The sequence below is a fragment of the Heteronotia binoei genome, chromosome 8 (assembly GCF_032191835.1).
Source record: "Heteronotia binoei isolate CCM8104 ecotype False Entrance Well chromosome 8, APGP_CSIRO_Hbin_v1, whole genome shotgun sequence".
Taxonomy (NCBI): Eukaryota; Metazoa; Chordata; class Lepidosauria; order Squamata; family Gekkonidae; genus Heteronotia; species Heteronotia binoei.
This window is the reverse complement of record NC_083230.1, coordinates 26,632,672-26,657,056: the sequence shown is the minus strand read 5'-3', so window position 1 is coordinate 26,657,056 and position 24,385 is coordinate 26,632,672. Positions and strand designations below refer to the sequence as shown.

The window sequence follows — 24,385 nt, the reverse complement described above, 5'->3', positions numbered from 1 at the left end:
AAAATTCTCACCCACTGTTCTTTTCACCAATCAGTGAGATGCAATATGCATGTTTCGCCAAAAGAAATTTCACCAAAGTAGTACAGTAGATAAGAGTATATGAATCATCAAGAAACCAACGAGTCAATCCGCAATGAGTACACATACATAACACATATATAATAAAGGTATTTCCAAACAGTAGTCTATTGAATTCCCATTTTTCATGTATGCTGAAAACAGTCTAGGTATATACATTCAACATGTGAAGTGGCTCACTGCACTGGCAAGTCTGAGTTTTTGGTATTTTACCTACTCTAAGGAGTTTTCTACTGCCACATATTTTTCAGCTGTCTGGGGATGAGGCTTCCTATCCAGTCCTGAATCAGCAATCGTAGGAAATATCTCCTCTAATCAGAAGCCAGGGACAAATGTGATTGCATAGATATTGGACTTAAGAAGATTTAATGTCCCAAGAACCTGATGCTATTTTGATTTATCTAGTATGAATAAGAATAGCGGAAAGGAAAGGAAAACTTTCAAAAACTAGAATAAAGTTCTGTTTGCCTTTTTAAAAACTGCATGACATGTTTTTAAACATGCAACATTAGTGTAAGATACTCTGGTAATAATGACTAATCACACCAGTCTTGTCTTTTATACCCTTCCTACTTTTAGGACCAGTACCAGTTTCTGTACAAAACTATCCTCAGTCTGGTTAGTTCAAGGCAAGAAGAAAATCCTTCAGTTTCCATAGACAGTAACGGCTCTGCTTTACCAGACGGCAATGCAGCGGAGAGCTTGGAGTCTTTAGTTTGACTATGACCAGTGTCCAGAATTCAGCAGTTATTCAGAGCTGGATTTTTTCAGTATCATTGCTTTCACTTACAAAGAAATACATTGGGGCAGGGGGGGAATTATCCAGCTAGTTGATTATCTTTCTTATATCTCCCGTCTTGGGGGGAAAAAACCACAATTGTTGCATCTGACTATATTGCTGAACTTATATCTTTAACAATGTGTGCCTTTTTGAAAAAAAAATTCTTGTAATGCATTTTATGATGTTTGAACTAATTTGATTGAAATTTAATGTATTTCTAAGACTGAAATTGTGGTCTCTCTTTTACAGTATTAGCTTTCCATTTCTCTGACTTTATTTTAACTTAAATTTTACCATAACCGTAGCCACTAGGGATTCTCAGCAACAAACATGTCATCATTTTTTAAAATGTCCATCTTACTTGCTGTTATTTATAGCATTTCTTACGTTTGCTAGAAATTTAACTTTTAATATGATAGACTGTAAATATAATACTGTTACCTGTAATATTCAACATTTTAAGATTTTGGTAAGCATTTAGAATAGTTGATACTTACTGTAAATATTTCTATAGTGATTCCATGGACCAAATTTATATTTATAATTGTAGATTTTTTATATTTTACTACAGAGTCAGTTTTCGAGTTCTATGTACTTGCATTGTTAAAATGATGTCATTCAGTACCTGTTTTTAATTTTAACAAAGATCTTCTGCTATTATTATTATGCATCCTAAGTGAGTAACCGTATCTCTGCATGCGATTTTAAGTTTTGTGAGGAACTGAAAAAAAAAAATACTTGTTTCTATGAGAATAACATCTGTATTCAGCGTTGTTTAAACTGTTTTTACCTGAAGCACTGCAAAAATAAATACCAATATTGCAATTTGTGTCTTAGCACTGCTCAAGATAAATGCATTAAGCAAGGGCACTGCTTTACATCCAATAACAGGGACCAAAGCAATTGGGGGTGGGCATTTAAGATGCAAAGCAATGCTCAAAACTCTGGATGTATTCAAGATTAATGTGCAAAAATTAGCAGTGTGTTAACAAGAGCCATAGGCACTTTCAAGAAATACATCGCATGTGGTGTGAAAGCGAGGATGTGAAAGACAAAAGAACTGCTGCCCCTCCCCTCAACATGCATCCTAAAAGGACAGCCAGTTCTGTCCATCTGCTGAACAGATGGTTCAGCTCACAGTTTTGACAGTTCCAGTCCCCTTTGGGAGGCAAAAAGAAACAAAGGGAGGGACAAGTTCAATCCACAGTGCTCTTTCACATCTCCTCTCCTCTTTTATAATAACATCTACCTTTCTGGTCTTCATGTGTGCCAAAACTTAAACTGGAGCATCTTATTTTAAGGGAATTACTCCTCAATGAAACTCCCTCCCTCATTTTGCCGAATTCAGAATGAATCTCAACTAGGTTAGTTCCCCTCCCCCCATGCACACATCTTGGTGCTATAAACTTGTACAGCAGTACAGTAGAGAGGCCATGATTAATGGAGGTTCAGGCTGTGTGCTTGTACTATACAGGCATTTGTAATTTGTTGACCATGACAGTTTCAGTTTTCTTATCTTCTCTGCAACACATTCTGGGACAGGTATGGGCTTTCACAAACTAGTGCCGACCAGCTTTTTTACAGCAAGAAGAATTACAAAAGCCTACAGTAATCAGAAAATTTCACAGCCTTAATAAGATCAGGGCAGGAAAACCTTCAGTGGTACAAAGAGAAATTGTCAGACTAACGCGCATTCAGCTTCCCAATGTATTTACTTAAAAAGGCAAAGGGCTAGCCTGAGGAAACTGCACAGAAGTATTAGTGTCTAAAGACAAACAGGTGAGGATTAATTAGGGTGAGTCTAAAAAAAGAGCAGGGGATGTGTACATTAAATTAATTGCCTTTTATAGCATGTGTGGGGGCTCAATGACTGAGTTGCTATCACATATGACACATTTATTTATTTAAAACATTTTATGCCACCTTTCCCAGTCAGGGTCCACAAGGCAGTGAAAATAAAAGCGCTAAAACAATTAAAATACAGTTTAAAATTCAGTTATAGCTCTGCTGTCAGAAAATAGACAGTTGCCCCAAAAGACCGGCACAACCACGTTTAACTTTAAAAGGGGTAAATTCTCTGAGATGAGGAGGCATGTGAAGAGGAAATTGAAAAGAAAGGTAAATATAGTCAAAACCTTTGGGGAAGCTTGGAGGCTATTTAAAACTACAGTCCTAGAAGCTCAGATAAAATATATACCACAAGTTAGGAAAGGCACAAACAGGTATAAGAAAAGGCCTGCATGGTTAACAAACAGAGTAATGGAAGCTGTAAATGGTAAGAAGGACTCCTTTAAGCGGTGGAAAGCTAGTCCAAGTGAGATTAATAAAAGGGAACACAGGATGTGGCAAATCAAATGCAAGACTGCGATCAGGCAGGCAAAAAGGGACTATGAGGAGCATATTGCAAAAAACATAAAGACAAACAATAAAAATTTCTTCAAATATATTAGAAGCAGAAAACCAGCCAATGAGGCAGTGAGGCCCTTGGATGACCAAGGGGTCAAAGGATTACTGAAGGAGGATAGAGAAATGGCTGAGAAGCTAAATTCATTTTTTGCCTCCATCTTCACATTGAAATCTGCCTCTGCTCCTGAGGACTGGAAGGTAGCAAATGTCACCCCCATCTTTAAAAAGGGTTCCAGAAAAGATCCAGGAAACTATAGGCCAGTCAGTCTGACTTCAATACCGGGAAAGTTGGTAGAAACCATTATCAAGGACAGAATGAGTAGGCACACTGATGAACACGAGCTATTGAGGAAGACTCAGCATGGGTTCTGTAAGGGAAGATCTTGCCTCACTAACCTGTTACATTTCTTTGGGGGGGTGAACAAATATGTGGACAAAGGAGACCCTACAGATATTGTTTACCTTGACTTCCAGAAAGCTTTTGATAAAGTTCTTCATCAAAGGCTCCTTAGTAAGCTCGAGAGTCATGGAGTAAAAGGACAGGTCCTATTGTGGATCAAAAACTGGCTAATTAATAGGAAGCAGAGAGTGAGTATAATGGGCAGTCTCCACAGTGGAGGATGGTAAGCAGTGGAGTGCCTCAGGGCTCAGTACTGGGTCCCATGCTCTTTAACTTGTTCATAAATGATTTGGAGTTGAGAGTAAGCAGTTAAGTGGCCAAGTTTGCGGATGACACTAAATTGTTCAGGGTGGTGAGAACCAGTGAGGAACTCCAAAGGGATCTGTTGAGGCTGGGTGAGTGGGCATCAACGTGGCAGATGAGGTTCAATGTGGCCAAGTGCAAAGTAATGCACATTGGGGCCAAAAATCCCAACTACAAATACAAATTGATGGGGTGTGAACTGGCAGAGACTGACCAAGAGAGAGATTTTGGGGTCATGGTAGATAACTCACTGAAAATGTCAAGACAGTGTGCGATTGCAATAAAAAAGGCCAACACCATGCTGGGAATTATTAGGAAGGGAATTGAAAACAAAGCCCGTATCATAATGCCCCTGTATAAATCGATGGTGCGGTCTCATTTGGAACACTGTGTGCAGTTCTGGTCACCGCACCTCAAAAAGGATATTATTGCACTGGAAAAAGTCCAGAAAAGGGGAACTAGAATGATTAAAGGGTTGGAACACTTTCCCTATGAAGAAAGGTTAAAACGCTTGGGGCTCTTTAGCTTGGAGAAACGTTGACTGTGGGGTGACATGATAGAGGTTTACAAGATTATGCATGGGATGAAGAAAGTAGAGAAAGAAGTACTTTTCTCCCTTTCTCACAATACAAGAACTCGTGGGCATTCGATGAAATTGCTGAGCAGTCAGGTTAAAATGGATAAAAGGAAGTACTTCTTCACCCAAAGGGTGATTAACTTGTGGAATTCACTGCCACAGGAGGTGGTAGCAGCTACAAGCATAGCCAGCTTCAAGAGTGGGTTAGATAAAAATATGGAATAGAGGTCCATCAGTGGCTATTAGCCACAGTGTGCCCCCTTTTATTTGCCTTAGATTAGAACAAGCACTGAACTTAAGCAGATGACATCATTTTCCCTTTACAGTATTCTTTGAGATATGTGACACAGGGTTATTTTTTTTCCCTATGGTTGCTTCCCTAGCCCTATGACTTAATCCTCTTATTGTTCTCTCCCACCCATAGAAAAAGCACACAGAATGATTCAGGGACTCAGCATAAGGAAACCCAACTGTCTTGCATAAACTAGGCAAATACCCCATTGCACTAAGTAGCATACTCAACTCTAAAAGCTGATGAACTCTGAAAAATGAAAGGTAGAAGAAATATTCACATGTGATAAATGTTCCACCTCCGTCTGGCAAAGTTCCTTAAAAATAACAATAGTTCTAAGGAACCCCACTGCCTCCAAGTGTCCTTTCCATCAGCATCTGAAATTGTATTCATCACTTTATAGCATGCTGACGAGTTATTTAAAACAGAAGTCCTTAGGATAATCTCTTTATCAATACATATTCACAGGGGGAGAATGAAGAATTATAAGAAAGCTGCCATAATCTTAAACCTGTGCAGGATTACTCATTTTTAATAAATATGCCTTGGTCCCTGAACAGACCTAAGAAAATTCCCTCAGATAAACAGGACATACTCCAATTAATTTGCATTGTAATCCATGCAACAGATTCAAAAGATATGAAGCTTGCTTATGTAAAACTGGGTCAAGTGTGTAAATAATGTTATTCAACTTAACTTAAGCCTTGTTTGCTGTTTTCAAGTTACAAAAAAAGGATTTTTTTTTAAATTGACAACAAGCTACCCTTGTCAGCATGCACACAATAGACATCCCTCAGCCTAAATTGCCATTTCCCACAGAAGCTTAAGCTGTCAACTGTATTTCATTTTGCAAAAGCTCCTGACACGCCAGAAACACATTTTGCCTTAATATGTGTGACTCAAAACACTGTCTTCATTTATGTGGACTACAATGAACAGTGGAAGAAAGCTTTAGAAAAATTGTACCGATAGTTGTCAACATGAGAGGAGAGGAGGCATTAATCTTTCAGCCTGAAGAAGGGCTAGCCACCATAAGAAGTGGCTTTATCTCACAGCTGTCACTTATGCTTCTTGTTAGATGAGTTGACCCTGGCTGTTTCTTTCCAACAGCATAACTCTTGCGAAGTCAGAACAAAAATGTTTACCAGAGTGGGACAAAAGGAAGCTTGAAAGACCTCACATAGAACAAAGGCAGTTTTACAATCAAGGTGAGGTTACAGTTTCCTGAGCAAAAAAATAAAACAGGGTTGTTTGTAACTCACCAACACATCTCAGATAAAGTAAGGGAGAAAGAAGGGCCTTCTCTTCAAACAACGGCTAGGGTCTGGTGAGCCCTGAGAGATTTTTTAGCCTTTTCCCATCTCCTTGCAGCTCTGTTGCCTCTCGAGGTCCCCTGCAAAACAGTACCTTTTTTTGCCCCCTCCTTCTTGCTTGGACCATGACTTCAGACAATATTTTGATTTATACTTCCACAATATTGTGTTAATCACCACAATCACTCCGCTCCGATCACCTGCCCAGAACCTTAACAATACAGCTTATATACGAAGGACCATGTTACTGTACAACTGGAATCACAACAAAAAGAAATCGTGAAGAAATCAAATCATTTTATTTAGTATCAAAAGGACTGTAGCAAAAGCACTGGGATTCTTTCAATACAGCATCTACATATTTCTCAGTCCCATATAAGAAAACAATTAAGTGATTCAGAAGTGTTCGGAAGTAGAAAACAGTTTGGTACAAAAACGCAGAAATATAGTGTTTGAGTAATGGAAATCCAGCAACACACTTTACTTTGTTCTAAACGAAGCAGTGCAACTTGTAAAAGAAAAGCTTAAAAAAGCAGGACTCTTTTTATTCAGGTGAGTGGCTGGGCAGAAACATGAATGTTTGTCTGGGTTTGGTGCAGTCTGTTTTTTAAATCACAACCATTTGGAACCAAAGATGTCCAAGAACTGAAAAGAGTCACATTTGGCAAGAATGAAACATTGAGATTACATTCACAAGCAAAACCCTTTTTCAGCTGCCATCAGTGAGAATAAAGGCATGAAAGTCATGGATATTTTGATGGCCGTATGTCAACAACTCACTCTACCTCACAGAAATGTACAACTGCAGAGAATGGAGCCTTCACCTTTAACTTATTTAAATGTTACATTGTCAAAGAGAAAAGACAGAAAAACACTGGATTAAAAATTTCAAAAAGTAATTTTGGCACAATACCAAAGGTACAATATTCTGCATTTGCCAGCTTGGGCACCCAAACTTGTAACAATACTCAGCCATACAAATGGCAATTATTTCTCCCACCATGTGCATTTGCTTCCCATATTTTGAAATTAAGACATACACCAAAGATGATGGGCTCTACACCCTGGAAAATGTCTTCCCCGATCTAGAGTCATCTTGAAGAAAACACAGTGTATTGTCTACTACATCTGCCATGCCACCATTGGGGGGGGGGGGAGAATTGAGGGGCCAAACACAGGGCAGAGAAACCAACATACCCCACCCTGTTAAAATCACAGTGTACTCAAAGAAGTCTGTATGGTTGTTTTGCATGAAATAAACTGAAAAGAAAATTACAGGAAACTTCACTTTAGTGTTTTCCTAAAGAACATTACAGACGGCAGTAGGGATGTGCACCACAGAAAAAAAAATCAGCATTTTTTGATCCAGATATCAGAAAGCTGAAAACTATCAGTATTCTCAGTTATCCAAGTTCCAAATACCTTCCAGAATGTTCAATTGGGGACCTCAAAGTAGCTGTTTTATTGCAAAGGAACTTCAGAACCAGACTAGAATGGGAGACTGCTGTGTTACAAGTTATTACAACACTCAGAACAATGGAGCCTCCAGGGCTTAACAAAGATATTGATTTCTTATCTCACTACAAATACTAACATCATTCAGTTCTCTCATCTGTAGTAAATTCTTTTATAATGCTGTATGTTAATTTGCTGTTATTCACAGATCTTACCAATTACCTTCTTCCAGCCTTAGCTATATGTACTGCTCAGTTACTTATGCATCTTGACTCTAATTGACCCTTCCTGGCAATTCCTTCCTCAGTTTCTACCTATATGTAATGGTTGGTGACATCTGTTTCAACGCATCTGAAGAAGTGTGCATGCACACAAAAGCTGATACTCAGAATAAAATATTGGTCTTAAAGGTGCCTCTGGACTCAAACTTTGTACCAGAAGAAACAGTAACCAAACTCTCATGACCAAGCAAAGTAACCACTGGCCTAAAGCCTCCCCAAAGCAGACAGAATCAACAAGCCCAAGGAACTAATGCAAAACAAGGGAATCCTAGCAGAAACACAGGACAAGCCTAACACAACAAATGTCAAATTAGAGAATCCTCCAAGCCAAACCGATTTAACAAGGAATGCTGAGGAAGCCAATACTGAACCAGAGAACTGAAGCCAATATTGAACCAGAGAATCCAATGCAAACTACACATGAAGTAACGAGCAAAGAACACAATGTTGCAAGACCAACAAAACCAATTTCAAAGGACAGACTGCAAGCCAAGCCAATCTGGCAAGCCAATACCAAACCTTGGCTAGATACGGACACACATTAAATTAACGAAAAGACAGTCCCGGGAGCCTTAAAACTTTGGCTCCTGATATTCCTGATTACTCCTGAATATTTCCAGGATTTTCCAGGACTGATTTTGCAGCGTGCCAAAAACTTCCAAATACCATACAGACAGCCATCTGGAAATGTATTTTTGGATATGTATTTGGACCAGAAATAGTCAAACACACATCTCTAATGGGCAGCTGTGTTAGGCAGCACAATAATGCAGGAGTCCAGTGGCACCTTAAAGACTAGCAACGTTTATTCCAGCATAAGCTTTCATGAGTCAGAACTCATTTCACCTAATGAAGATAGAATAACACAGGTATAAATATTGTTAGTCCTTAAGGTGCCATCCTGTTTTATTTGACATAAGACACGATCTGCATCTAAAATACTGTTGCTCTTTCCAAGTCCAGAGAATATAAGTGGTTTTTTAGACACAAAATAATTTCATGTTAGACTAGATAAACTAACCTGTACCGCACTTGACAGTGAGACTGAAATAGTTTCCAAATAACAAGAAATTTGATGTAAAAACTTCCAGTTTCATGTCTGACAAGCTTTCATGTCTAACATATTACTGAAATATTTAAAACTAAGCACGTTTCTTTTTTTTAGAGTGTCTTTTTTTAGTGTCTTTTTTTTACAGTGTCTTGTGATATATATGGTTTTTTGGGCGTTAAAAGGACAAATTAAATAAAAGTTTCCTTTTGGTTATATCCCATAACTACATCCACCAAAGCATGACCTAAATGTACCAAGCTGCCTTGTTCCAGAGGTTTGTGTAAAGTTTTGCCAACTCCAATTAGCAGTGATTCTTCCAAGACCTCACACAGAGGTCTTATCTAGATAAGATCAATTACACTGCAAATGTCAGCAAAGACCTTTAAGTACTGAAAATATCTCATGATATGGAGGAATGTTTTGGGAATGGGCCTTGTATCTGTTTGGCTCCCTAGCTTACATTGTATTTACATTGTATTTTATCCAAATCATGGTATTCCATGTCTGTGAGCCGCCCTGAGCCCGCCTTTGGCGGGGGAGGGCGGGATATATAAAAATAAATTTACTTACTTACTTACTTACTAGCTACTATATAAGCAGGAAAACCAAATTCTTAGTACCAGAGTTCAAAATGTTTCATAAACTGGTTCATAAGATTATTATCCCCAAGGATTTCACCAGAAAGTGACTGTCCCCCCCAAAAAATGAATAATGGAAGGATGAAAAGTTGACTTATGTACATTCTTAGAAGAAACAATTATCTAGCTACTTCTTCTGAAAATGTTCACTGACTTTAATAGGAGTTCATCAGAATAAGCATATATCATAAATTAGTAAACAAATATTAGTTTTCTTCAGTCCTTGCACGTTTTAAAGACAAATTTAAAGACCTCTGAAAAACAAAGTCCTGGATTACTACACATAACAATACTGCAACATTTTTTAAAAAAATGTTTTCGCATCGGCAGAACACGTTCAATATAAAGGCTTTCCCTTTTGAAGGCAAATACTGTTTCAGATGATGACTGAATGAGGATGACGACAATGATCTATTGTCCACCTAAACTGACAGGTGGAGTAAAAGTATGGGGCACTTCCCCAGAAAGTCCTCTAGCAAAAGCCCTTTCCAAGTCCTTGGGATTTGCACAAAAGTTATTCAATTTGGGAGCACTTGGGCATTTCTTGTTCCTTTCAGAAGCACCTTGCACTGAGTTTTGCCTATGAGCAGTTTACTTTGAGCTATGCTTAGAAAACTGGAGACAGATAATAAACCCTTCCCCACCCAAAAAGACCAACGGTTACTTATTGTTTGATAACACTCTGGATATTGTATACAATGCCTTCAGCTTGAACTCGTTCCAGTATTGGTCCATAAACATTCTTCATCAGTGGGATTACCATGCCTTTGGTGTTAATTTCCCCTGGAAGATAAAGTGAAAAATCAATGTCTATTGGGTTCATGCTGATAAGAACAAAAAATTCAAGCTTTATCTCATAGAGCTGCTTTGAACAGGGCTGGGGAACAGAAGCCCCTGCAAATCTACCCAACTGCTATCTTCTATCATTTTTTTGAGGTCCAGCTTCAGATGCCCTGGCTTTCTGAGGCTAGACTTGGGGCTTTCTCAGTGGTAACACCAAGATTATGGAATTTCTTTCCCAGGGACATCCATCTGCCCCTTCTATCACTGTGTTCCACCAGTAGGTGAAGATTTGTTTTTGCTCTGCTTGGCATTCCCCTCAACGATCCCTTTCTCCCTTACGTATTAACTTGTAGCTTTGACTTTTAGATATGTATTAGGGTTGTGCATTCAGTATAAACTGAGCCAAATAAATACCTTATTGGTATTTTGGGGGTATTTTAAAAACCAAATATAGATCAGAGAATCTGATTTGGCTACCGGTATAGCCAAGCCTGCATCAAACTGAAATTATTCCACTTTTATTTGGGTATGCTCAGCTATACTGAATAGAGCTACAAAGCAACTTTCAGTTCACCTTTTGCTCTGGAGAGAGCAAACAACAGGAGAGAGGAGGAAGAGGCATCTCTGCAGCCCAGTGACAAAAGCACCTTTGAGGGAGTTTACCCAATAATTGTAATGCTTTTGCAAATGGTATGGTATTGCATTGCAGGTTGGCAACCTTCCCTGGGAACAGGAGGGAGGGGGGAAAGAGCAGTGAAGATTTGGCAAATAGGACTTCAGGTTAGAGGAAACGCTGCTCTTTAGCCAATCACAGAACTTTTGGTTCTTTTTTGAAATTCTTCTGTGCATGGGCAAAGAGCATAAAAGCAAGGGTCTGGCTAAGCTAGACTCCATTGCTGAGAGAAGTCTGGACAGTGAATTGGCTTTGGCTTCAGCTGCTGCTCTGAACCGGACTCCTGCTGCCTGAGACATTTTGCACTGGACTTTGGATCAGATACTGCCTGCCTGTCTGGAGAAGAGTGAAGACGGTAACTAGTTTGACTGAACAACATTTTTAAAAAAGGTTTCCTATTTTACTGTTAGTTGTTCTTGGTGGGTGGTATATTGTTTGGGGGGGTGAGGCCAAGGTCCTCAGCCATTGTTTTTGTTGTTGTCCTCTTTGGTTAGGATTTTGTTCCTTCTGGTTTTGTGGTTTGCACTTTGCAATTTAGGATTTTTTGTTACTTGTTGTTTGGGCCTGCTGGTTGTGGGGAGTGAGGTCCAAGAGCCTCAGACCTATTTTGGGATTCCTTTGGGTTTATTCTCAGGTTTTACTCCTTCAGGCTTTTTGAAGCTTGCAATTATTTTTGTTTGGGCCTGGTGGTAGGTGATGAAGCCTTCCTTCTGCTTTGGTTGCTTTCCTTTTCCCCACCTTTTGCCCCAGTAGTTTCCCCTCTGCCCCATATTTCTTTCTTTTAATTTATAGAAAGTTGAGTTTTGGGGAGGGGAGTGTTTCACTGTTCTGTGTGTGTGCTTCTGTTTTCAATTTATTTATTACTTTTATTCAGGGCTTTTTTTTGGTAGAAAAAGCCCAGCAGGAGCTCATTTGCATAGTAGGCCACACCCCTTGATGTCACCATTGTTTCACAGAGAGTTTTATTAGAAAAAGCCCAGCAGGAATTCATTTGCATATTAGGTCACACACCCCTGACACCAAGCCAGCCGGAACGACGTTCCTGTGCATTTGCTAAGCGGACTGGTTCTCCGTTGGACCTTTACTCAAATATAGCACTGGAATATAATATAGTGACTTTGTGCCATATAAGGATAGTACAAGCACTGTGGAACTAATGAGGTGTTAACTTTCTGCATGACTGATGTGTTTTGTATTGATGATACTCTTGTTGTATTTTGACACTAGATATTCATTATACAGTCAGAATTGTGTTTTAAAACAGAGGGCGTTTTCGCACTCACCTTAATCAGCATCGACGACCCTCTTCTGCGCGGATTTCGCACTAATTGCCGCGGAGCACCCGGAAGAGCCGGAAAGTCCCGGCGCTTTTGCAGCGCAAACGGAAACTGCTTTTTGGCGGTTTCAGTTTGCGCCGCAAAAACGCCGGGACTTTCCGGCTCTTCCGGGTGCTCTGCGGCAATTAGTGCAAAATCCGTGCAGATCCTGCGCGGTGAAGAGGGTCGTCGATGCTGATTAAGGTGAGTGCGAAAACGACCAGAGAGTTTTACCTTTGTTGTGGTTTATCTGAAAGTCTGTGAATGGACCAAAATCACAGTTTGGACCAAAGCAGGAGGGAAGCAACCTCAGCAGGGTATAACGACACAGACTCCAGCCTGCAAAGCAGCCATTTTCTCCGGGGGAGGTGATATATATATATATGATTTCTTGTCACATTTACAGTCACGACAGTAATAATGGAAAAGTACTGTATCATCCATGACCCCAAACAGCACCTCATTAGATTATCTTAACAAAACACAGGCAGAGCCTTGCACATACATACCATCGAGCACCATCCTGGCTGCAATGGCAGTAGGATAGCCTACAGTTTTAGCCATTGCAGAATATCCTTTAGCATCGCCGTACACCACCAGACTGATGTGTTTTTCTTCCAAATGACCAGATGGATGGCTGATTCCTATTTCATTTCTCATAACTATCATATCTCGCTCTCCAGCGCCTAAAAAAAGAGGCAGAAAGCTGCATTTTCATTTCTTTACGCAGGACATAATTACAAGAAGCAAACTCAAGGATGAACCGTAAACACACGTCGCTATCTCTAAGGAATCCCTATCTATAACTCAAAGGGCATTAAGGTACCCACTCATATTCTGCTTTTGCTTCCCTGTGAAACACATCTTGCCTCTTCAAAACAAAACAAAAAATTAAGCTATGCGATAGGAAGTGCTTTCAAGCTGCAGGCAATTTATGGTGGCCCCATAGAGTTTTCAAGGCATGAGAAAAGCAGAGGTAGTTTGCGATTGCCTGCCTCTGCATAGTGACCCTGGACTTCCTCGGTGGCCTCCCATCCAAGTCCTAACCAGGGCAAGTCCTAACCATCTTCTTAGCTTCTGAGATCCAATGAGATCTTCATGCTGTATCAGAATATACCTGCTTCAATACTATTTATGGCGGTGTGATCAACCTGGTACACGAAGAACATACATAATTGAGGTAGAACGGAAGTCTTCATCTCTGTCCTCAGAATCTGATAGTCATACAAATACCATCATGAGATGTGGAGGCTATCATTCTCTTTTATTAGCAATACATCACACTCCAGAAATTAAACTTTGCATTTTCCCCTTGCAAAAGTACACTATGATAAACAGTTACCCACTTGTTTCATTTTTCATTGTTTTACATACCAAAAGACAGCTTGATTTCCATATGCTTAGCCAGTGCACCCACTATAGTGTCTGCTCTTGGAACAGGCTCATCTCCAAGCAATCCCAACCTGGAGTAGTGCAATAAAAACGAAGGAACTTATCCAAATAAACAGATTACAAATGTAGGGTAACTATACCAATAATAAAGTACTTCACAGAAATATGATTATTACCACGGTTCCAGATAGGAAATTGGTGCAAAGTCAGAGAGGCTTGCTGGATGATCCCTGATATAGCTCCGCTACTACAATTAGAGGAAGGGGGAAAGAAACTGGGATAGACAACAACCTCTTCCCCTAGCAATTAGTCCCACCCACAAAAACGTTATACCTATCCTACATCTGTGTCTAAGGCCCTTGACCCTATTTCTGGGGCAGGTGTTGGTGGCACAGAACACATCTCCATCCCGGAGGAGGTACGGGCCCTACGATGCTTAGATCAATTCCGTAGGGCCTGTAAGACCCACCTCTTCAAAATAGCCTTCAACTAATGACAAGCCAGGAAGTGCCGTTGAAAATGCTTTTAGTTACTGAATTCTATTGAAGATCTAATGTTATAGCACTTTATTGTTAATGTTAATTTTAATAATCTGTAATCTGTTTTAACTATGATTTTATAAGTATAATTGATGTATAATATATTTTATGCTGTGAGCCGCCCTGAGCCTGCCTTGGCGGGGAGGGCAGGATAGAAATAAAAAGTTGTTGTTATTATTATTATTATTATTATTATTATTATTATTATTATAATAAATGCATTTGGTTTCATATTGGCCAGAGATTAGGGCATCCAAGCATGTACAATGTCTCTGCTTCACTCAGCCAGATGCTTATAAAGTAAGGATTTCTATGCTATTTGAGCCCCAGAACTTTTCTTTAATAGATAACGTCACTGCTTACATTCATCCCTTGGCAATGTTTTCCTACCCACCCTACACACAGTAGCCTAAATTTAGATTCAGTGTTCAGAGAAGTAGGACCCACAGCTTCCTTCTGCCATTCGGTTCACATTATATAAAGAGCAAGATTAATGTGTATATTGACTAAGATTCAAACTAGCTGTTGACCTATAGACAAAACTTGTTCTGACACCTAAAAACATAATTTCACATCAAATCTTTACTTCAGTTAAAGTTTTTATGAACCTGCTGAGGCAGGCTGAGGGAGCAGCTATTTTCTGTACCTTTAATTGGCAGTTCTGTTATATGCCATATATCTGGATATCTGTAGCGAGGGCTTAAAGGAGTGTGTATATAGAGAATGGTTGTTTATGCAGTCTCCTACCATTCTATTGCCTCCAGCTGCCTTTCATCCTTGTCCAGTTTATTGTAGATGGCTTCTCGGAGATCAACCAATTTGACAAATGACTTAAGCCCAAGAAGCTTGCACATCAGCTCTCTCTAGGTATGAGAAATCAAAACCATCAACAACAATGCATGACTATCTGAAAGGACTGAAGCCTTAGAAAGACTGTAGGTAAAGAACGACCCTTGGCACTTATCATGAGGGGTCCTTTTCCTCAGAGGAAAGGAGGACATCTTGGGTGTTTCCCACCATCCTATCAGGGAGGCAAGAACTTCAAACTCTTCCTCTTCCAGTATGGTGTGGAAATGCCCCTTTCTCAGTTTGGGAATTCCAGGAAGCAGTTCCCATTAACCTTACAGAACTCATATAACTGAACAGGTATTGGTAATGTAACAGGCAATGGGCAGCCGTCTAACAAACAACAGTAGAAACCAGAGTAGACAGGAGGCAGTGAACAGTATAGAATGACAGAGCGATAGGATGATAGAAGGAAGGGCAAGATGTCCTCCTTTCCTCTGATGAAAAAGACCCCTCATGGTAAGTACCAAGGGTCATTCTCCCTCAGAGGCGGAGGACATTTTGAGTGCTCACAGAACAGTAGGTTAAGCAAAGGTGGGAATTGCCCTATTGAGAGACTACACTTTGCAGTACTCTTCTGTCAAAGGCTGCATCCACTGAATTGTACACATTCAACTTGTAGTGAAGGTAGAAAGTGAGGACCAAATAGCTGCTCTGCACAACTCCTCCAACAACGCATTTTTGTTAAAGGCAAACATTGGGGGTCGCACTTCTGACAGAATATGCTGTTATTCCTGGAGGAACTGCAATGGTGAGTGCCTTGTATGCTTCCGTAATGCATTGTCTAGTGACATAACTAATGGCTGATTTTGACATTTGCATTCCTAAGTTAAGAGCAGTGATGGTAACAAACATAGCATCAGCCTTTCAGATGAGCTCTGTTTGATTCAGATAGATTTTGAGTGCTCGCCACACATCCTAGGTATGCCAAGAACGCCCCTTGGGATGTTTGGGATCCAGACAGAAGGAAGGAAGATTTTCTGAGATCTATGAAATCTTGATGGTACTTTTTAGGGTCCATGCATAGAACCACCTTGTTTCTGTGAAAAATACAAAGGTCCTGTAACTAAAAAGGCTCCTATTTCAAAGACTCATCTGGCCAATGCCACTGCGATGAAGAACATGATTTTCATATGTAGCCATTTCAGTGAAATTGTTCTGAGAGGCTCAAAAGAAGGCTTGGTCAGCGCAGTCAGCACCATGTGAAGACGCTAAATTGGAAATCTGTAAATCTAAGTTGGAAATCTGTAAATCTAAGGAGGAGAGAATAGAGTGCCCCCCCTTGCAAGAATCTACCAATACGAGGGTGAGAGGTAGAACTCATCCCCTCAACCCATTGGAGGACAGACGCTAACACTGCTACTTCTCTTCTGAGCATAAATGGCTTCAAGCCGGATTTCAGATTATCCTGTAAAAACTGTAGGATCCCTTGAATGGAGGGCTGCAATGGATCCACCACTTTCCTCCTGTACCTACTGTGAAAGGCTTTCCAGGCTTTCCAGATGCTTTTCTGGATGCCAAAATGGTTTCTGTCACCTCCTCAGAATACCTGAGTTCTATGAATGAGCTTCGTTCAACTTCCATACAGTCAGCTGTAACCTGGTTGAAGGTGCCATATGGGGCCCTGAAGAACCATGTCTAGACTACTGGGAGATGACAGGACACCACCATTCATTGGACTGAGGAAAACCAAGAACATTGAGGCTATTTGATCTTCTGCTGTTTTTGGAGGAAAAGCATACGTAAGTCCTTGTGGCCCCCTGAAAGGACATCCTTCTCCTCAACCTGGCGATGAAAGTACCTGGTGAAAAATCGGGTAACTGATGATTGAGGGGTGATACAAACTGCTTTGAGGAGCCTGTTGGTATCTTCCAGTACTCTCTTGCTGGCATCTGAGAGAAATTGAATGAGCTTCTTCACCCATACAATGGCCATACTGTGGAGTTAGTGGCAGATGCTTTGATGGTCATTGCAGTGGCTTTGTAATTTGGAGGTGGATGGTATCCAAGGCCCTGGATAAGCAAACGGAGTCCTGCTGCTTCATGCCAAAACCGAATCCCCATCATGGCTGTTGCTCCTGCCAACAAGCAGGAGCGGGACAAGTTCTTTGTTGCCAGGGAAGACCAATGCAGCTTTCTCCAGCACTTCTGCGGATCGCCCCCAAAAAGGCATGTAGCTGGCAGTCAGGACAAGCCTGCAAGGTCATGTTGGCTCTGGAGGATCCCTCTCCCATGGCCCCAGACAAGGCAACAGAGCTCGGGCCATCTAAAAAATAGTTCCATGGTCAAGTGGCCATGATTGCTCCTCTTATCACCATGGCTATTTCCAGAGGCCAACTAAGCTGCCACAATGCAAATCCCCCTCAGGAGCGGGGGGGAGAAAAGTGAAAGGAACAGAGGAAAAATGACAGAGAGAAAGGTATGAAAAAAGGGAGTTAAGTAATAAAGGAAAAAGATAAAGTGGAAAACTGGAAGAGGAAGGTGAAGAAAGAAGCAAATACAGTGTAAAAGAGTAGGAGCCTCCCTATCGCGGCAGGAAAGAAACTAAGAAAGAGGTGTTTCCACATCATACAGGAAGAGGAAGAGTTTAAAATTCCTGCCTCCCTGACAGGATGGTGAGAAACATCCAAGATGTCCTCCGGCTCTGAGGCAGAAAGAAGTTTGCAGGATTTCAGAGTGCTGAAAAGGTATTATAACGACTTTGCAAGAATAATGATAGAAAGCTACTGGAATCAAGCTCTAATGCCATCTTTGATACACTAGAAACATAAAATTTAGAACATTATGTTTTTGAGTAAGATAGGACCTTTGGGTGAGGAGCACCTCTGTAAAAGGGGAATTACATGTAAGGAGAAACTTGAAAAGCTATGGCTGTCCTTTCTGATATACTGGAACACCATGATGCTTTCAGAAAAAGTACAGTGAGAAGATTTGATCACGAGTCATTCCCCACCACCACCATTTCTACCACTAAAAAGAGGAAAGAGGGCCCATTTTTTGATCAGTGAAAACACTATGCCAGGGTCTGTGGGACCCACTTGCAAAAATAACACATGGGAAAGAGGCTACAGTGAAAAGCGGAAATCCAGTGAGCAAAGAAGGTGGTAGGATCCAATCCTATGGATTTATTTTTTTTATGCTTTTTATGCTTTTTTTTTTTTAAATTGCTTTTTGGTCCTGAGAAATACTTTTTCAATTCTTTGAATGTCCTCATACCTGAAAGTAGATTGTTGGATGTATTTCTTTCTTTGCTTGGGTTTTTTTTTCATAATATTCTGTATTTATAGGGTTCTTTCCAAATTAGATAAACAATACATGATAGGTGTATGTGATCATACAACTTCTGCAAGTCAATAACGCCCAAGTCTCAGCTGCAGCCTCATGAAGCAATTCTCTTGGACCAAAGAAAGAAATACTCACCCATTTCATAGAAGGTACTGCTGCACTCAGCAGAGGGCATGGCTCTGTGTTTATTAGTCCCAATTTTACAAAGCCTCCTATGGCTTTAGAATAACCCTGGAAGAACAGAAGGAAAAGGTTACGGAACAGAACAATGGATGGTCATAGGCCCAACATACAATTCCGCAGTACATAAGAATCACCATGGTAGATCAGAACAGTGGCCATCCAATTGTCCTGGAGGACCAAGAAGAAGAAGAAGAAGATATTGGATTTCTATCCCGCCCTCCACTCCGAAGAGTCTCAGAGCGGCTCACAATCTCCTTTACCTTCCTCCCCCACAACAGACACCCTGTGAGGTGGGTGGGGCTGGAGAGGGCTCTCACAGCAGCTGCCCTTTCAAGGACAACCTCTGCCAGAGCTATGGCTGACCCAAGGCCATTCCAGCAGCTGCAAGTGGAGGACTGGGGAATCAAACCCGGTTCTCCCAGATAAGAGTCCGCACACTTAACCACTACACCAAACTGGCTCTCCACACCAAACTGGCACCAACCAAAACACCAAGGAAAAGAGGTCAAGGCCTTTCTCTGATGTTGCCTCTTAACACTGATTCCTTTTAGCCACTTTGGGCACTGATGGACCTATTCTGTAATCTAATCCCCCTTTAAAGCCTTGACTATATTCACGTTCAGTGAATTCTACAATTTATAACCCATGAATAAAGAAGTATCCACTTTTGTCTGTCCTGAACCTATTGTCTATCAACTTCACTGGATGCCCCCAAGTTCTAGTGGGAGAGTGGAAGAAAAAGTTATCTCCAACTTTCCCTACCTCATGCTTAAATTTATAAACTTCAACCATGTCTCCCACGTCTTTTTTCTAAACTGACAAGTTCCAGACTCTTTGGCCTTTCTTCGTAGGAAATGTACATCAAACCCTTAATCATCTTGGCCATCCCCTTCTGTACTTTCCCCACTTCTGCAATACCTTTTTTGAGATAAGCTGAACAAAACTGTACACAATACTCCAAATGAGGCTGCACTATAGATCTGTACAAGGACATTAAAATATGTATGCAAGTGATAATGAAATCAATCAACATGTCTTCTATAATATTCCAACTTCTGTGTTCTTCTTCTGTACGACTGGTCCACAGCAAGTGGAAAGTTACCAGCAAAGAATTCAAAGACAGTTCACATTCCTACATAAGAACATACTGATCACCTAATCCAGTACTGTTGACTCTTATACCAGGTCTTTAAAAGTCCTCCTAACAGAGATGCCAACCCAAGACCTTATGCATGTAAAACAAATGTTCTGTCACCAAGCTATGGCACCTCATAAGAGTTCCATGCATTTTTAATGGATATTTCCATCAAAGGGAAGCTGCAGCGTCCTGTTGCTACCACCATCACGGTCATAGGTTACACTTTGCACAGATGAAAAAGGCTAGTTACAGGACTACCCCAAAGAATCCAGGCTTTGCTTTGAATAGATAAGAAGAGCAGTGTATGCTCACCTATACAAATATTGCTGATCACATAGTGAAATATACCTACCTTGTATCGTAAAGTCCCTCTTAAAACAGTGTGAGCTGACTGAATACCATAGGGTTCAGCATATTTGGTACTATCCCTGTTTGGAAAACCTTCCAAATTTAATCCTGGGAAAAAATCCATGTCAGTAACAGAATCAAGCAAAGCTCCTCCAGCTGGAATATTAACAATCTAAAGTTTGTGGAGAAACAAAGAATTGTGTAAGTGTACTATATTTTAGGACAAAATTCCCCAAATCCACTTAAGAAAGTTTGATTCCCCAAGAGATGCAAGGCTGATCTTTTTATCACAGGGCCACATAAACCACCCTTGAAATGCCACTCAGGCACTATGAAGAGGAAGAAGATATTGGATTTATATCCCACCGTATACTCTGAATCTCAGCTTCCTTCCACATCCACCATGTTGTAGGAGGGCAAAACAGCCACCCAAGCCACCCTCATCTCAGTTCTGCCGCTAGATGTCCCAATACATTACAGGTGCTCTTGTGTGCTGCATCCCCTCAACAAGCAGCCAATTTGGAGTCCTTCTGAGACTTAATAAAAGTCTAAAATGCTTGATCTAGCAATTACCCCACCATTGCATTTTTGCAGATATATACAGATTGATTTACCTCCCCATTTTTTAAAAACGTTGCAGGCTGAACAGTATTCAGCAGAACTCCCTGTGGACTCCAACTGAATTTGTATCTCAGGGGATTGTCAGAATGCTCTGGAGCAGGTAGGCCGCCACAGAAAGATGTGTAAGATGCTACCTGTGGTTGAAGAAAAGAAACAGATATCATTAAATTCTGTTGGTTCAGAAACATGTGATACGGGATGGGATAAAATGTAGCTGTTTTGCTCTGTGGCGCTGAATGTCCCTGCACTTATTAAACTATTTTGCCATTTATTTCAGAAAAAGATAAAAAAAACCTATTTGTAATATTTTGTTTTAATATCTGTTTAATTTGTAATATTTTGTTTTAATATCACTAGATTCAACAGAGAATGAGTAAAAATCCATGTATTGCCTAGAATGGATATATACTAGCCACACAGCGGGCTTAAATTTGGGATTCCATTCATAAGAATGACTACACACGCTGACAAGTTCAGTTCAAGTCAGTTATGAATGTCCCGTTCATCACTCATTCACTAGATTCAACAGAGAATGATTAAAAATCCATGTATTGCCTAGAATGGATATATACTAGCCACACAGCGGGCTTAAATTTGAGATTCCATTCATAAGAATGACTACACACCCTGACTCAAGTTCAGTTCAAGTCAGTTATGAATGTCCCATTGTTTTAAGCAGCACTTATAACGCTGCAACTACCTCGCACCACTGGATTTCAATGAATAACTTCACCTAAATCCCTTTCCTTGGATTGTGCTTCTGTAAAGATTTTCAAATGGTAAAGTCAAAGTAAATTTCTTAGAATTCAGGCCACCTTCTACATGTGTCAATTCCTAATAATTTACAAAAAAGGGAAGGAAAACCAAGACTCCAAACATAGGGAGGAGTGGGAGAGGAGCTTTTAGACCACAGTGGACCACCGTCATAAAAGATAATGAAATAAGATTGCATTAAGAAGTAAAGTGCCTTAACAGATCTCTTATCTACTGGACTTACTGTAGCACCCACTTCTTTCGCTTTATCAATACACTCCATTGCCAGCATATGATCAAGACCAGGATCCAAACCTACTTCACTGATAACTGTGATGCCAGCGGCCTCTACACTGAAATAAAAAAGGAAGAGTTCAAGTCAAAGATCAGAACAAGGCATCACTCTGTCTCCAGAGCGCCAATGATTAAAGCTACTGGTTTCCAAGCTAAATATTTATTAATTACCACTTTTATTCGAGCATGGAATTCAAGGCAGTGAACATGGGGTTTCCATGAAGCCTCCTAATTCAGGCATTGTCCAATCTTCAATAAGATTGCTCTATTACGTGCCTTCTAATTATGCCCTTGAGATCATATATTTGCCATTATGGTGGGCTACGTTCAACCTATTTCATCTCAATGTCCCTATTCAAGCCGAGCAAGGATGGATGGACACCTTAATTGCATCCATTGTAGAGGACTCTGAATGGACTTGCTTTGTCAACTTCAACAAAACTTAGAACTTATTTTCCTGTAGAAGGTTTTTAGTACGTTGCCTCTCCTTAAGGTTTCTGTGCATATACGAGGTTTCAGCCCACCTAGCCACCAACTGTGGACATGCAAGAGGGTCAACAAGCTATGACCAATGATTGCTGGAAGAAAACGTAAGTGCCAGTGGTACAGCCCATGGTTGAATAAAAGGCTTAGTCCAAATATGATGCAAAACCATGGTTTAGTTAAATACCGTAAACTATAGTTGCTGTAATTGTCCAAACATGGGCCAACTCCATTAGTGATGGTTTAAAGCAGGTTTATTAACCATATGTGCTGCTGTGTAACCTATACACACAGACATTTGGGCTTGTTCTTGGACATTGCCCTTCCCAAAATCCAGGTGGGGATATCACAAGAGAAAAGAGTGACAAGGATTAAATCAGCACTTGGTGAAGCTAAGGGGAGGGACAGTGGCTCAGTGGTAGAGCATCTGCTTGGTAAGCAGAACGTCCCAGGTTCAATCCCTGGCATCTCCAAAAAAGGGTCCAGGCAAATAGGTGTGAAAAACCTCAGCTTGAGACCCTGGAGAGCCGCTGCCAGTCTGAGTAGACAATACTGACTTTGATGGACCAAGGGTCTGATTCAGTATAAGGCAGCTTCATATGTCCAATCCAAGATTTATATGGATATCTGTAAACTGAATCCTGGTTTCAGAAATTAGCCGTAGTTAAAAGGAGCCATTATGTCTAAACTGAGCTATAAGGACGCTGTCTTCCAGTTCCCAAATAATGTGAATGGGAGAGAGAGATGTTCTTCTAAAACAAGAATTGGAACATAAAATGGATTCTTCCTTGGACCTACCTCTGCTGCAGCTCTTTCATAGCTGGTGTCAGGTAACTAGCAGTCACCAAGTTCACTTTGCTGTCAATACATTTCTTAGCAACCAAAGGATGGAATGAATAAGGCAGCAAACTAAACAGACAAAGGGGAAAGAGGAGAAAATTCTAACATAACTGAATGAAGGGGGGGGGGGTGTTGCCTCCCTAAAAGAGCAAAACAACCAATTAAGTAATCATTTCTGCACAGTCATTCAGCGGAATAAAATACAGTTACTGGATCAGGACAGGAGATCCAGGTTCAAATGTGTCCTCAGCAATGATCTTGGTCCAGTCACTCTCAGCCTAACCAATTTCACTGGGTTGTTGTTAGGAACTGGTGCTTAGAGGAATAGCGTGATATAAATAGGACTGAGTGTAAGAAAAGAAAGGAGACAAATTTAACACAGAAGATTCTGGAGAAATCAAACCCATGGTATTAAAAATGGTAAAAATCCAGTGATGCATGTTAAAGTGAAGAAAATAAATTTCTTTCTTTCTTTGGTTTTCTGTGCGTGTGTGTGTGCATGCCTGGAAGTCATGGCAACCTCTGGCGACTCCTACTGTGGCATAGAGGATGTTCACAGAAGTGGCTTGAAAGCCTGCCTCCGCCTCTCAATTCCTGGTATTCTCTGGAGGTCTCTAATCCAAATGCTTGCCAGGGTCGGCCCTGGTTAGCTTCTGAGATCTGATAAGCTCGGGCTTTCCTGGGCTATCCAGGTCAGGGCTGAATAAAATCAATTTCTATTTAGAGTTCAGGATCAGAGTGTAAAAGTGAAATGCTCTGACAGGCAAAAGTGCCTCTGATTTAGAGAAATCTCAGGCTTTTGACAAATTTACTGGAAATCTTCGTCTACATTAACAACCTCTCCCGCTTTGTTCATTTGCTTTTTTAGCTCTGTATTTCAGCTCATTTCTTTACTTCAGGTCATTTCAGAGGAGGCTCAATGCCAGTAGCTCAGTGACAGAGCACATGCTTCCTAGGCAGAAGCTTCCAAGTTCCACCCCTGGCATCTCTGACTAAAAAAAAAAAAATCTCAGGCAGGGTTATAGAGGTCCCTCTGCATGAAAATTTGGCAACCACCAGAAATGAAGCAGATTGATCAAATGCTTAATCCCATATAAGACATTTAGGTATATACTTCTTGCCACCTGACTTTCTTTTAGACCACAGATTTCCAACAGGTAGCTCACCAGTTGCTGTGGATAGCATTCCTCAGAAGGCCCAGGAAAAGATCACAAAAAAGATACACCTAAAAAACTTTTATTTCATAAGATTTTCCTCTGTGCTGATTAGCTGATAGCTTCATTTCTGGTACTCTTCCTAATCCATATTCTGTTTCTA

At 40.5% G+C, this 24,385-nt stretch overlaps 2 protein-coding genes across 9 annotated transcripts in view; one reads left to right on the top strand and one right to left on the bottom strand.

The window, feature by feature from the left end:
- The window catches only part of PTPRZ1 (protein tyrosine phosphatase receptor type Z1), a 168,248-nt gene extending 166,553 nt beyond the window's left edge, over positions 1-1,695 (top strand). For all 6 annotated transcript variants that reach the window (XM_060244826.1, XM_060244831.1, XM_060244830.1 and 3 more), the window contains one exon: positions 658-1,695. In XM_060244826.1, coding sequence (XP_060100809.1) covers positions 658-798 — 141 coding nt within the window. In that variant the 3' untranslated portion in view covers positions 799-1,695. The remainder of the gene's footprint in view (positions 1-657) is intronic.
- An 8,528-nt stretch (positions 1,696-10,223) lies between these two features.
- Positions 10,224-24,385, bottom strand: part of AASS (aminoadipate-semialdehyde synthase) — a 65,614-nt gene continuing 51,452 nt past the window's right edge. The window contains exons 15-23 of one of the 3 annotated variants that reach the window (XM_060244825.1): positions 23,027-23,137; positions 21,696-21,804; positions 20,692-20,832; positions 20,082-20,249; positions 18,544-18,639; positions 15,026-15,141; positions 13,719-13,810; positions 12,857-13,030; positions 10,224-10,358 (exon numbers count right to left, since the gene is read on the bottom strand). In XM_060244825.1, the coding sequence (XP_060100808.1) occupies positions 10,240-10,358; positions 12,857-13,030; positions 13,719-13,810; positions 15,026-15,141; positions 18,544-18,639; positions 20,082-20,249; positions 20,692-20,832; positions 21,696-21,804; positions 23,027-23,137 (1,126 nt within the window). In that variant the 3' untranslated portion in view covers positions 10,224-10,239. Of the gene's footprint in view, positions 10,359-12,856; positions 13,034-13,718; positions 13,811-15,025; positions 15,142-18,543; positions 18,640-20,081; positions 20,250-20,691; positions 20,833-21,691; positions 21,805-23,026; positions 23,138-24,385 lie in introns of all 3 variants that reach the window. The other 2 variants (XM_060244824.1, XM_060244823.1) reach the window with 2 other exon arrangements.